We start from the raw sequence: 14,226 nt of genomic DNA, 5'->3' as shown, positions 1-14,226 counted from the left end.
GGCGGGGATCTCACTTCTAACCAAAGTCCCCAGCAGAACAGGAGCCCTTCCCAAGCCCAGGAAAGTTCCTATTCTGACGCCAACACGGAGAGAAACGGCTGCAGGAGACCCAGCAGTGTCCTGTCCTGATATTTAAGTGGGATCTAATAGAAGTGCCACACGAAAAAAAAAAAAAAAAAGAAGTGCCACACGATATCCAACTGTCTCAATTCAAGGATGCCGGGGAACATAACAGAACTCCTAGGTTCCACAGGAGACTGAAGGTCGGGAAACTCCAACGCCAAATATCATTAGGGAGAAGGAAGCTGGAAATTCCAAGGTGACTCAAAGGGAAATAGAAAGGGGCATCAGTGGCTACTTTTTAGGGTATTATAAACCCATCTCAGTGCACAGCAAGGGAAAAGGGGACGACATCAAGTTTACTTGAGGTTGATTTACTGTGGGTAGACTGCTGGGAGGACCAGTAACCCGCACCAAAATCCGAAATCCAGGAAGGCAGGGCAGCCTGTGGCAGGTCTTCACGGCAGCCCCAAACTCAGTGACAGTGTGTTCCTCTCCACTCTTTGGAATTGGTCAGACATTCTCCACTGTGTGCTCCCCACCACCAACCCCAACTCTGCAGCTCTACCCGTTTTACAGAAAATTTTTACCACCTGTATAAAAAAAAAAAATAATTCAGCCTCTTGACATAACCCTTCTGAGCAAACAGGGTCTTTTTTTTTTTTCTTCTGCTCATAAAAGAAGGAAATTTCCTCATCTGGTTTTTAGACGGAACACTAGCAGTCTTCAGTGTCAAAGGTGTTCTCCTGGGGGATGGCACTGGCGCTGCGGTGCAGGGTCACTGGGGCGGATCAGTTGGTGTCCATGCTGTAAGTCTCGTCATCCCCCGTGCCCTGCTGTGAGCTGCTTGGTCTTGCACTTCCATCAGAAGATCCAGGAAAACTGAGTGAAGGTGTCTTATGAAACTCATCGTCGCGACGCTGATAAAACAGCACGTAAGCTGCTTTTGTCTAAAACACAAGAGGCACAACGTCCGTTCACAGGTTGGAACAATCACCCATTCCCCCCAAGCTTTGCTCTCTGTTCAAAACACACCACCCTCAGGGATCTGCCGGCTTGCCCTGTGTGCATCCACACACTGAAGTGACGGTGAAAACCGTACCACCTGAGGCTGGCTCATGCTGACCGTGCCCAGGGAGTGGCGAAAGGTAGCAGCCCTGTGACAGACTCAGGAGAGAGCCAAGCGTCTCATTTAGGAAGGGTCCCGGAAGGAATGGTAGTCCATTCTTTCTCTACCGCACTTAGCTCCCACTGTCCCAGCAGGATGACTCAATAACCAACTAGCCTGGGAGACTCTTCCCAGCTCTAATCCCTAAAGGTAAGAGTGGGAACCAGGTATTAGGGCCTACTCACCACTATCTGATCCTCACAGGCTAGGGACACATTGCTATCATCAAAGTAGTACCACTTCCCGTTCAGTTTGTTCTTCGCGTACGCAGTGTCTGCCAAAGCAACAGAATATGCTAGTTCGTCATCAAGAGAGGTGATCTAGCTAGCTCAGTAGGCTGGCACTCAACAACTCCGAAACATGACACATAGCAAGAGTCTGAAATTAAAGGTAATTTACAGTTTGTGTCCTAACAACCGAAAGAGAACTCGTCCTTAAAAAAAATAAGCTCTTCTCTTCTCAAAAAGGCTCTAAAAGGGTAAAAATGGAGCTGCTGGGGACTCAAACTTTAAACTGTAATCTTGGGGAAAACAGCTATGAGCACTAATTCAGAGTTGGGGGACCCATAAAAGGAGCTGATACCTTTTAAGATTTAAGCAAAACAATAGTTGTCAAAAACATGCCAAGTCAAACACCCTCACTGTATCCAGGAATGGCTGTCTACTATTGTTTCTCACTGCCTCTGGAGCCTGTGGGGTAATCCCAGTGAGACACACTGGGGGCTTGGGTTGGCAGAGTTGGGATATGAACAAGAAAACTTAAATTTATCTGTCTTTGAAACTCTGAGTCAAGAACCTGTGGCTCAGTAACAATTCCTCACACCAGTCCAAGTATTTTCCAGAGTGAACACTTCCGGTTTTGATTTTACACTTTCCGAGCAAGATATGTTTACAACAGCAGTCCCAGCAGTGATACCCGATTTGCTTGACTCAGACTCTCAGAAACGACTGAATCTGATGGAGATCTGGTTTCTGGTCTCGACCTGCTGTGTGGCTCTGGCAAGCTGTTTAACCCTTCTTCACTGCAGTGCTTACTGCACCAAGTGGTGGTGAAGGGCACAGGATAAAGGGACAGAGAAGGTGCCAAGGGACTGTCCCGGCTGTCCGTGCTTGGCAGAACAGTAACAATGAGGGCTCTCAATCATGGTGTTCCAACTGTGGACCCAATGTGGGTCTGCACACAACCAGCCTAACCTGGATAAGGAAACTGAAGCATATGGAATCTAAGTAACCTGCCCAAGCAGTACATTTGTATGCTAAGAGAGTTAAAAATGAATACATGTGTCCAATATGCATGAATACAGATACCAAATTAATTTGCAGAGAAAAAAAGTTAGAGACGAATAAGTGCTATAGGATGTGGTATGATCACAGGTATTGCAAATAGCCGCTCTAGAAGAGTCCCAATTTTTAGACAGGCACAATTTTTCTTTCCCACCTGTCCTACAGCTAGTTGGTAGGTGACCAAGTTACAGCCAATGAGACGTATGTAGAGGAGTTGAGGGGGATTTCTGGGCAGTCTGCTTAAAAGGAAAGGTCATGCCCTTTTTTCCTCTTCTTCCGATGGCCTGAAGTGTAGACCTGAGGGCTGGAGAATGAGCAGCCATCCAAAGGCAGGAGGTGATATGGTAAGAATAGAGAGGCAGGAGAAGAGACTTGGGCCAACAGGAAAAGCTTACCAATACAGAAGAGAAGACTGGGGTTTGGGGCAGTTCATAATCCACTATGAGGGTAAATGGAACTGACACCTCCCATGGTGTCACCTCTTGGGGTCCTGACACTGGGGGTAGTGGCAGGGGTCATGGTGCGGACGCAACAGAGGAGACACGAGGAGACCCAGCTCCTCACTTCAACATCACTAACCTTTCCATAAACAAGTAACAAAATAGACAAGTAAAAGTATAAATGCAAAAGTAAACCTACACATTACAGAAATTTTGGAAAATAAAGTAGAACAAAGTAAAAAAAAAAATAATAAAACGAACATTTTGGTCTCTCTCTTTCTAGGCTGTCCCCTCTCCTATCACAATTTGTCTTTTGTTTCAATATACATAGTTGTGATACTACTTTCTATAATGATGCAATTTTGTGCAGCTGTCTTCCCTGAGCACATCATGGGCATTTCCCCATGGTATTAATAATTTTATTTTGCAATGGCTGTGTGCTCTTCCATCAAGCAGATGGACAGTAGTGCCAGCTGCTGATCACCAATGCTGTCACTAATTTTCCACTAGTGAAGTGAAGTGACTCAGTTGTGTCCGACTCTGCGACCCCATGGACTGTAGCCTACCAGGTTCCTCTGTCCATGGAATTTTCTAGGCAAGAGTACTGGAGTGGTTTGCCATTTCCTTCTCCAGGGGATCTTCTCGACCCAGGGAGCAAACCTAGGTCTCCTGCATTGTGGGCAGAAGCTTTACCATCTGAGTCACCAGTATAAATAGGTAAATATCTTTGTACATGAAGCTTTTCCCCAAAGTCAAGTAATTTCAGTAGGATAGATTTACTGGAAGTGGATTATTGGATAAAAGGATATGAACCACCACCCTGCCAAAACAACTGAGGGGCAGCCTGCAACTTGAGGCCTGAAGAGCTGTTAAGTCCTTAGGGCAATGGCTGGCACACAGGGAAAGGCTGGTGACAGATGAGTGGCCAAGGGCATTTCAACATCTCAGAGGGAAGCAGATGCCAGTACTCACAGTGGCCAACCCCCATGGCTCCATAGTGATTGGACACGGCGATGAGGTCGTACACATACGGCCTTGCTGACGGGTCACAGACAAACTCCGACATGTTCAGACCTCTAAGCACAGAAAACAAAAAGAACCCTTCAATACCTTAAACTGAGAGAAAGAGGTCGGAGCAATCCAGCCACCCCTTTCATGCAACAGACTAGAACACAAGAAGACCTCAGAGACTAACTGCAGAAGGAATGGATGAAGAGTCCAGACAGAAGGCGCCCTGGGGTCTTGCTCTGACCACTGACATGTTGGGCTGGAGAAGGGAAGCCTCCTGGGGAACTCCAGCCTCTGACAAGATGGCAAGGAAGGGCTCTGGGCACAGACATGAGGGCTGTTGCAACTTCGTAGAAATGGCTATTACTGTCAGAATCACAGAGCCATAAAAATGCAAGCTAAATACCCAAACAGGCCCCTCAAAGCATTTTTTCCCCTAATGTCTTATTTCTAAAATTTTAAATATACAGAAAAAAAAGAATTTGACAACACCTCTACTCGACCTACTGCCATCTGTGTCCTCCCACTGATATGTCTACACTGCACCTATCTACCTGTACACCAGCCCCTGAGAAGAACATTTTTAAATCTGCATGTTATGGGGAACTCCCACCTTGTTGAACGACTGTGTCACTTACATTCTGTACCATGGGACCTGAGAAGCCCCAAGTAGACAGCCGGTCCCAGCCCCTGCCCCAAGGACAGGACTGCGGTGGATCTGCACCACCAAGGGCGGCCCCCAACAATCCAATTCTCCCCAGCAGATTACCCTTTAGTTCCTTGTGCCCCGCATTACTGCGGTGCAGCATATTCGTGTGCTGGCCTACTGAGTCTGGGCTCGCGGGGACCAAGGACAGGTGAAAAGACCAGGTTAGTCAAGCTGCACAGGGACTCAGGAGGGGACGTGGTTATATCGGAGAGACTTCTCCCCACACAGGGAGAAGTGAGTCTAAAATCCTAACTGCCTGGGGCCCAGTAACACACACATCTTAATGCAGAAAAGTCTTTGGTGGCAAAACACTCTGCCTATCAGTGCCCAGATGGTCTGCTTGGCTTTTAATTTTCCCCAAAACACCACTGCAGCCTAGGGACCCACCTGACTGGGAACTCCACGACTGTATCAAGCTTATCCCTCCAGTATCTATTGTAGGAGAAACGTTTGAGGTGGACCACCAGGATCTTCGGCAAGGACCACAGGTCAAACTTCTTTGTGGCCTGTTGGTGCTTCTTACAGTTGGGACAGTACCTGAAAAGAAAAGCCTCTGCTGAGTGGGGAGGCAGGGAGCCAGGGCCATCTGGGCAGGCACGCATGGAGGCAACCCCGCCACGTCCTTTCTTGCAACCAGCAGACTGCTTCAGGGCAGCGGGGTCTCTAAGCCACCTTCCCACAGACGGTGATGGCCTTCTGAGGCTGGAAAGCACAATTCACACAAAAACATCCGTGTTTTTCTGTCAGCCATGTAGAAAAGTGACTGACCCAAATACAAAAGGTTTGTGTCACGTAGATGGCCCCAGCAATCTCAGAGCCCCAGGGTGCCGGGGTGCCCCTGCCCAGAGTGGGGAGCTGCCTACCAGGGGTCATGCTCCCCAAGGGTCTCCATGGTAGTGAACAGCTCGATGCAGTCCCTCAGGGCCACCGCCGTCTTCTTTTTCTTCTGAGGTTGCAACATGCTGACATGCTTCTCGTACGTCTGTGAGGAACAAAGTGCTGAGTTGGCTGAGGAAACAAAACCTCACCAGACTGAGCGAGCCACCACCTCATGACCTCATGAGCTCTCGTGCCTGGAATAGAATGTATTTTCTGGAGCTTCTGAGCATTTAATAATAAACTCTTTCGGTGCTTTTCATTCTCAGTCTAAAAGATTAGCTGTGAGGCCAGCTGTGGAACTGGTGAGAGAGCCCTCCCCAGAGCAGAAACCAGCACATCCCGTGACCAAGAGTCCCGAGTGACCTACCTCAGATTCCTGCTCGTTGTAGTAACGGCTCCGGGTCTCACTGTCCCAGTCGATGGCTAGTGTGGACCGAGCTGTGGAGGAGGACCAAAGTGTCACTCACTACTGACTGGTCAGCAACAGGAGAGGCTCCACAGGCGACAGGAGGGAGGAGGAGCATGCTCAGACTGTGTTCTAACACCTGCCCACCCATCAGCAGCCACCGCCGAGAGCAGCGCTCCGCCCGGGGCCAGCCAGCTCGGAACCCCTGGGCCCTAGATCCTCTGGCAAAGACTTCCTCCACATACGCTCTAAAGGCTGAGGATACGCTCTAGACTCATGGAACGACAGAATTCTGAAAGGATGCAGGTTGAGACGGAACAACAGTGACTAGGTTTCTCCTCTCTTCTTAAACCATAAGAAAACCTAATAAGACAAATGACACAACTGTTTTGTTTCCAGACAGTGAATATTAGCCAGAGCAGGAGTGAGAGCCCTGAGAGAAGGCAGAAAATAAGGTGATGCCCACATGGCCCTAGCTTACTGCTTGGAGGCATTTTCCAGGCCATAGCGTAGCCGGGGAGGAAGGAGATTTGATTCCTGGGTTGGGAAGATCCACTGGAGAAGGGATAGACTACCCACTCCAGTATTCTTGGCCTTCCCTAGTGACTCAGCTGGTAAAGAATCGGCCTGCATTGTGGGAGACCTGGGTTCAATCCTTGGATTGGGAAGATTCCCTAGAGAAGGGAACAGCTACCCACTCCAGTATTCTCGCCTAGAAAATTCCATGGACTGTGTGGAATGACTGAGCGACTTTCATTTCACACTAAAGAGAAGAAGCTGCCCAGACACCATGGAGCTACAGAAAGACTGACAGATATACAGATCCAAAGAGATCTCAATAAAGCTGTTTCAGAAACTCAGTATTTTTTTTTTTTTAAGGGAAGAAAGCAAGGTAGCTAGCTGGAGGACATGTAGCAAATCTCTTCTGTAATGAAGGAAGTTAAAGACACGAGATGCCTTTGCAGCTCCATTCCTGACCCTGGGTAGGCACCTTCATCATCCACATGCACTTTCAACACACAACACACACTCCATGTGGATGTCCCTTCTTGCCTATAGATCCCAATCATAGGCTCCAGGTAACAGCCTGTGAAATCCATGAGCATCCTCCAGATGGGCCACATTTCAGGAGTATTCTCATGGAACAAAAGAAATCTGCATTTATTCTCCTATGTCTGGGGAAATGCTGCCACCTAAGGAGGGTCACGAGAAGTGTTACCACTGGGAGCAAAGGTCCTGAAGGGTGGTGGGACTGAAGGGACAGCGTGCTTCATTCTGAAGTCATCAAGGACTGAAAAGAAAAGCCTGAAAAGGCGGCCAAGGAAGGGGTGGCAGGAAGGGTTAGAGCCAGGTCCTTTCTCTGAAACAGTCTCTGGGGAGCTGCCAGTCAAGGATCACTCAAGTGTCTGTCCCTGGGGTCACATGATGACACTATAGAAGCCCAATGTGGTAAGTGCTGAGTACAAAGGATTTTCCAAGAGACCCTAAGTCCCCCAAAGCCAAGTTTGCAAAGTCAGAGACGGTGCTTACAGTTGAGTTTCAGTAGTTTCCCATCAGTGGCAAGGGAATTTATGTCGGCTGTGCCATAGGAGTTCACAAGACTGAAGGTAAAAAGCCTTCTGGGGCAAGGCCGGCCTTTGCTCTTCTTTTGGGTGGCCTCGCCGTGGTCACTTCCTGGCTCATCGTCCCCACTGCCCTCCGTTTCTGAGAGCTGCTCTTTGCCTTCTTCCTGATGCTCCATTTCTTCTTCATCTTCACCTAGCACACAAAGGAGGGGGAAAAATGTACGGAATTTGCCACTATTTTTAACTGAAATAGTGAAAGAGCTGAAATTTTTACTTCATGCCTAACTGTGGTGCTTCCTTCCAGGTTCTGTCCTGTTCATGTGAAACTATACACACTTCTCTGCATTTACGAGGTACTTAAATTCACACGTGACCCTCTTCACAACCTGGTCAGCAGGCAAGAGGGCACTGCTATTCCACGAGGAGGTCGCAGGGGCCCAGAGAGGTTCAAGGGATCAGGTGAAGATACAAAATAGAGTCAGCAATCCTGCCAGTCCTAAATTTGGGCCCCTTACCACTTGGTTACTTTATTAGGCTTCATCTGACATAGTCTGAACTCTTCAACCGGATCACTAGGCTGACAGAGAGAAAAGGACCAAATATTCATTTATTTTTTTGGCCACACAGCATGTGGGATCTTAGTTCCCTGACCAGGGATCAAATCTTTGCCCTGTGGAGTAGAAGCAGAGTCTTAACCACTGGACCACCAAGGAAGTTCCCAAAAGACCAAAATTAAACACATATTCAATATTCAGGAAGACAGGCTGGTAAGAAACAATTTAAATGCAAATTTTTAAACATGATAAAGAACACAAACATTAAGTGAAAATCTTCAGTTCCTCCACAAGGAACCTGCTGACTCTCTCCTCAACAAGCATTTCCTGAATGTCTTTCAGGTGTAGGTCCCATGACAGGTCCCAGTAACAGGGCATGCAGGATCCTCCCTCCTTTTTTCTCTTTATTCCTTTGGAATTGCCAAGTTTCAGGAGTTTTAAAAGGGGGAATTCCCTGGCACTTCAGTGGTTAGGACACAGTGTTTTCGCTGCTGTGGATCGGGGTTGAATTCCTCATCAGGGAAGTAAGATCCTGTAAGCCAAGTGGCACTGCACAGCTCTCCCTCACCAAAAACGAGAGAGAGAGAGAGAGAGAGAGAATTAAAAGAAAAGAGAGAGAGACAGAGCTTTAAGAGGCATTGTGCAGACATATACTGATGAGTACATTTCCCAGAGAACTGGTTGGTACACATGGCTGCAATAAGAAGATTCATGATCATATTTTTTGCTGTTGGGCAGCCAAAGGGGAAAGCTAAGGTATCAGGTACGTCATTTCAACAAAGATGGGGACAACTCCAAAAGGTGATGTACAAGTAACACAGGAAGAAAAGATTCAAAATAAGAAGTTTATATACTCAGGGAAACAGTGGTAAAAATGGAAACTGACGAAAGGAGGTCAGATGTATATTATCCATAAAAATTCACTTTCAAGGACAGTGTCTTGGGAGTGTTCATGAGGAAGGAAAAGTCGGGCCCAGGATAATGCAGCACAGTTCCCTGCCAGGCCCCAGGAACAGCAGAGCCATGGATGAGGGTGTGACATGGGTTCCCATGAACAGCGCTCTGAAATAGCCAGTGTGCACGAGACTGCCAGTCCCAGGTCTCAGAGATTCCTTCCCTAACCAGCTCACTTCACTCCTGGAGCAGTGGCACTGCGCCATTTACACTCAGCCCTGCTAGGGACACTCAGAAACTCAGCAGCGGACAGCCACCATGGACCTAACAAGCAGCCATGACAGTAAAGAAGTCAGAATTATTTCAACATTAAAAAGTTTGAAGCCTACACACCAAGACTCACTGCTGGGATTTGAAAGAAGGCAGTAATTCTTCCTAATTAGGAGAGTGACAGATGGAATGTCTAAGAAACTAGGCTAAGTGTGTAACAACAGCAAATACGTACACAGTGCTATTATTAACCGAGCATCTAGTATGTGCCAGATACTCTAACCACACTACCTCATTAAACTGTAACTTCAACTCTGTGAAGCGGTTGTCATCATCCCATTTTGCAGATGGATAAACCAAGATTCAAAGGGATAAAGTGACTTCTCCAAGTCCACCCCACACCTCAAGCTGGGAGTCACAGTGCCGCAACTTCCAGAGCACCAAGAACCTACAAGTCACTGCAGGTCTGCTAAGAGAATACCACTACCCTCCAACATCTCTGCTTGTGGGACCTCTGCAAAAAATACGCTCCTGTTCGTCCCTAGTGGGATGAGAACATAATATTCTGGGCAAGAATAGGAGTACGATTATAATAAACACATAAACCACCAGGACAATTTGGAACATCTTGCCAGGACTGAGACTATGGTTGTTACTTTTTTAATGTCAATTTCTCACTTTCCCGGACCGTGCATGTCGTGCAGAAATGTGGGCATTTGCAACTGAGAATTTATATATTCAGCTCTTCGCAAAGCACAGGAATTGGAGGACATTTCCAGTTTTATAGGAATAAAGCCACGGAATTAGTCACCTAGGTCCCCAAAAGCAGGATGACAATCACAACGCAGGACAGCCACAACGCAGGTCAGACACAGCTTACTGTTCAGACGAACTTGTGAGCACAAGGCCACAGGAGGATGGCAGCGAGGGCTCTGGGTTTCCTACAGTATGGTTACCCTACCGCTAATCCAGTTATGGCTCTTCACTATCACAGCAGGAGCTGTCCAGAGCTGGCCACCACGCATGGCTTCCTGGGTAGAAAGAAACACCCAAGAGGGCCTGTCTCTGCCTTCTGACAGGCTGGGCAGGACGCCTGGGGCAGCAGCCCCAGCACGGTGACAGGGGGAAGGGCCAGATAACAGCTCCGCAGACAGAGCCGGGCTGCAAAGGCAGCCAAGTGTGTACTCAGCAATCCCAACAGAGCAGCAGATCCTGGCTCTGCTTCGTGACCACGGGCGAGTCACTCGGTCCTATTAATGCTTATTGTCTCTCTGAGGTGAGACCCAGCTTCCACGTCTAAATTCCACAAGGTGTCAAGGGTAGACGATGGGCTCTGGCAGAGCAAAACGGTGCAGACACAGCTTCAGGTCTGCTCTCTAGACTCAGCCCCCAACACCCCCCCCACCCCGCCAGCCCAGAGCCTCCCTCTCCCAAGTGTACAACACATTCAGAAGACGGAAGTCAGAAGGGGTCAGTCAGTCACAGCCCCACACCGAGGCGAGCACTCACCTTCACAGCCACTCCTGGAGCCATTGCAGGCCCCCAGCTCCAAGGGCGAGCTGCCTGACTCATCAGGCAAAGGCTGTTTTATATAGCGGCTTGAAAAGAAGAAAGAAATCGTTTGTTAGTTGCAACCGTTTAATATTTTTCTCCTCTCCTCAGCTAGAAGTTGTGCCTGTATATTTGGGAATTATGTATTCCTATATATTATATATTCAACTATTCACAAAGCAATTTATGTAAATAAAAGGGCCTTAAAAATCATGGGATGGCTTAACACTTCAAGAAATTGAGAGGAACCCAAGAGATAAGATGTCTAACTACCAGGTCACTGAAGACTCTCAGAAAGTCTGTTCCTGATCTTTGATGACTGTTGCATGGCATCCTCATATAAAAAACACATTTCCCAGTAATGTTAATGAGCAACTTCAGAATGATAGTGGAGTACTTCAGAAATTGTACTCAAATACAAAATACCATCAAAACACCAGGCTTTCTCAAGCAGGTGACTGACAAGTGTGAAGACATGATTCCAGGGACCAGAGGAGGATGAGGTGCTCGGGGTCACAGTGCTTCAGGTGTGCCCAAGGCCTGTCCCAGCAGCACCTGACCCAGCCCTCCCAAGTGCCAGCACGACTGTGTTTCTGAGAGAAGGGAGCACAGTGGGGCCACACTGGCACTCTGCAAGGGGCAGTCACTGCTACTACTGGACCTCTCTTATTTTAGATAACCAGCAAATGGCATTCCCCCCACCAACCTGATACGCTCACAAACCGCCTGGTACAAAGACTCGAGGGTGAGCTTGTGCTTGGGGACAGAAACCAGCAGTGGCTGCCCGTATAGCACTGCCCCGGTAGAAGTGCTCGATGGCCTAGATTTCCTCTCCCTGAAGTACATGGGGAGCGTGACACACTCGGAGCCGTCCGGGGAAGTGCTGCAGACTTCATACCTGTGTCAATCACAGAAGAGAGCACCTTTAGTGGCAAGTCCTGGAGAGCGATGGAGATCTGAGCTGCAGCTACCTGGTGGCCAGGACTAGGGTTATTAGGACAGAGCGTTCTCCAACACAAAAGGTTAATAAGGCATTTCCAAGAGGATGCTAGAGGCTGGGTCAGGAATTTCAAAAGAGGGTCACTGTCTGTCAACACAATGTGAACCTATACCACCGAGGCCCTGGGGCTGATGATCCTCCTTCCCCCAACCATGGCCTTAAAGTCTGTGCTCCTTCAAATGGGACTCAACACAGACTACAGCTGGCATCCAGACCATCACTTCAGACACAAAGGCACATGGGGGGCCCAGCCACCAAGTTCATCTTCTGTCACCCACCAAGGAGCTCAATTTTTAGAAAAAGGCACTCTTAGCACCCTGCCCTTTGGTCAAACCAAATACTGTACAAGGATGTACATATACCTAGAATATAAAGCCAGAGACTCTTCATTTCAAATGAGAAAGTAAATTTATAAATCTGTTTGCCATCTTTGTTCAAAAACTCTCAAGTAAAAGACTCAGATTTAATTTTTTCAAAAATCAAGATAACCAACGAAACTGCTAAAGACAAACCAATGATTTTGAAAAATGTGTCTTACTTAGCGAATACATGGGAGATTTATAGATGTTTTATCCTGGAACAGATGTTACCAAAATTGCTGGCAACCGACTGTAGTCTTTCCCTCTTCCTATAGGGGGAGACACAAACTTACTGATTCAATTCTCGAAAACTAAACACACACACATACAACCCTCCCCAGATGCTTGACAAACAGTCCTGACTGCAGAATGTGCAGGAGTTCAAAGAATAACTCACAAAAATGGCTAAGATGTGCTCTAAGGTAAGAACCCTGGGGTCCAGCACAAAAGTCAAGAACGAAGCCTTGAACTGGGAGGCTGGCTCGGGATCCAGTCCACCTTGCCACTCGCTGGCTGATGGGACCAGGCCAAGCACCTAAACCTCTAAGTCTGTTTATCCAGGGACGATGGGATCTATCACCTACCGTACAGTGTGGAGGTAGTAACTAAGTAACTTAGTCTCACAGTACCTCACATGCTCATGAAGTATTAAGTGCTCGAACTGTGTTTTCATAAGACCATTATCAACTTATCATAACAATTTGCTTTCATAATGACTGGCCCTCAAGCCCTTGGAAAAATCCCCTGTGGGTGGTTCGCCAATCTTTCTACAAGGTGATGCCCCAGTTTTCAAGTCTAGCTATGTTCGAACATTAGTCTCTGGAGTTGAGGGAGACTGTGTTGAGGACTTGGGGTCACAAGTGGACAGTCCCAATTCTGTGCCCAGTGCAAGCGCTGGCACCCTCTATCTGTAAAGTAAGGGAAGGTATCTGGGAGTAGGGCAGCAGCCTGTGCTCCTGTGTGAACGGAATTAGAATCTTGGGTGTGGTTAAGAACGCTTCCTTTTAGAGTGACCAGAAGTTACAGGCCCCAAAAACATAAAGGGAAGGAAATGCCTTCCTTGTGGACTGCATTCCTCAGCCAAAACCAAAAACCAAAACCAAACCCAAACCCTGAAAACCTCTCTCAGCAGAGTTAAATTTCTGAGTGAGAGGGACTGAGGAATATGGAGCGTGGGTGTGGTCCACACGCAAACTGCTCTGACAAGCGGCTGCTGGGGGGCGCAGGCGAGCTTACACTCCACCCCGCCCCACCTGGAAGAGGGACACACACACACACACACAGTCACACTGAGCAGAGGCAAGAAGACTTGGGAGGGGCTGAGGAGACAGGCTGCAGTTGGAGTGCACTGTCCCCAACGGGATGAGAAAATCCCATCTGGGAGCTTGCAAATGTTAGAGCTGAAAAAGGCTACTTAATCGACTTTCCCTAATATTCTGAGATGGAACCAATGTGAGGAACCACTGCCCATGGCTTGGAGAAAGAAAACCCCCTTCCTGTACCGTGTCCCTTCTCCTGTCTTCCCATGACCCCTCACAAAGCTGTAACTCTTCTTGAGAAAAGCATTTCTGACAGCAGGATCATCTGCAGGACCACTGAACAGGCCTTCTTAACAAGGAGCAACTGCTGGCAAGAGCCTTGCCCACACCGAGAAGAGGTATCTGGAATGCCTAGCTCTGAAGTGCCCATAGGCACTTAGCACTGGTGGCTGCCCACAATTCCCTGAATGTCCATCTCATGTGCCCAGGGGTCAAGGCAAATCCACAAGCTGCCAGATCTTCACCAACTAGGCAAAGCCTCTGGAATGTTTCCGCTGACCTCATAGCAGAAACCCCTGAGTACTCACACAAAAATGTCATCCCGAGGCATGATGTGGTTTAATCCTTCATCCATTTGGAAAATCTTGTGGAACCGGTGATTATACACATCTGTGACCACCATCTAAGAATCAACAGGAATAGGGTACTTAATACTCAGGTGCAAATGAAAAACAATGTGCTGCTGGGGTGCTGCTTCCAGAGAGATTACAATGCGACCAGGCCCAGAGCTCAGGGGTCAAGGTCTAATGGAGAGCAGCAAG

General features: G+C 48.0%; 1 protein-coding gene across 3 annotated transcripts in view; it reads right to left on the bottom strand.

Moving 5' to 3' along the window:
• Positions 1–399: 399 nt before the first annotated feature.
• Positions 400–14,226, bottom strand: part of USP4 (ubiquitin specific peptidase 4) — a 39,987-nt gene continuing 26,160 nt past the window's right edge. For 2 of the 3 annotated variants that reach the window (XM_065933705.1, XM_065933706.1), the window contains 10 exons: positions 13,993–14,087; positions 11,494–11,685; positions 10,746–10,834; positions 7,484–7,711; positions 5,915–5,985; positions 5,532–5,650; positions 5,056–5,205; positions 3,924–4,027; positions 1,414–1,502; positions 400–1,010 (listed from right to left, as the gene is read on the bottom strand). In XM_065933705.1, coding sequence (XP_065789777.1) covers positions 852–1,010; positions 1,414–1,502; positions 3,924–4,027; positions 5,056–5,205; positions 5,532–5,650; positions 5,915–5,985; positions 7,484–7,711; positions 10,746–10,834; positions 11,494–11,685; positions 13,993–14,087 — 1,296 coding nt within the window. In that variant the 3' untranslated portion in view covers positions 400–851. Of the gene's footprint in view, positions 1,011–1,413; positions 1,503–3,923; positions 4,028–5,055; positions 5,206–5,531; positions 5,651–5,914; positions 5,986–7,483; positions 7,712–10,745; positions 10,835–11,493; positions 11,686–12,330; positions 12,416–13,992; positions 14,088–14,226 lie in introns of those variants that run through there. The other variant, XM_065933707.1, reaches the window with a different exon arrangement.

This window comes from Muntiacus reevesi, chromosome 4, assembly GCF_963930625.1.
Source record: "Muntiacus reevesi chromosome 4, mMunRee1.1, whole genome shotgun sequence".
Classification (NCBI taxonomy): Eukaryota; Metazoa; Chordata; class Mammalia; order Artiodactyla; family Cervidae; genus Muntiacus; species Muntiacus reevesi.
Note: the sequence above shows the minus strand (reverse complement) of the source record. Positions and strands in the feature narration are given on the sequence as shown.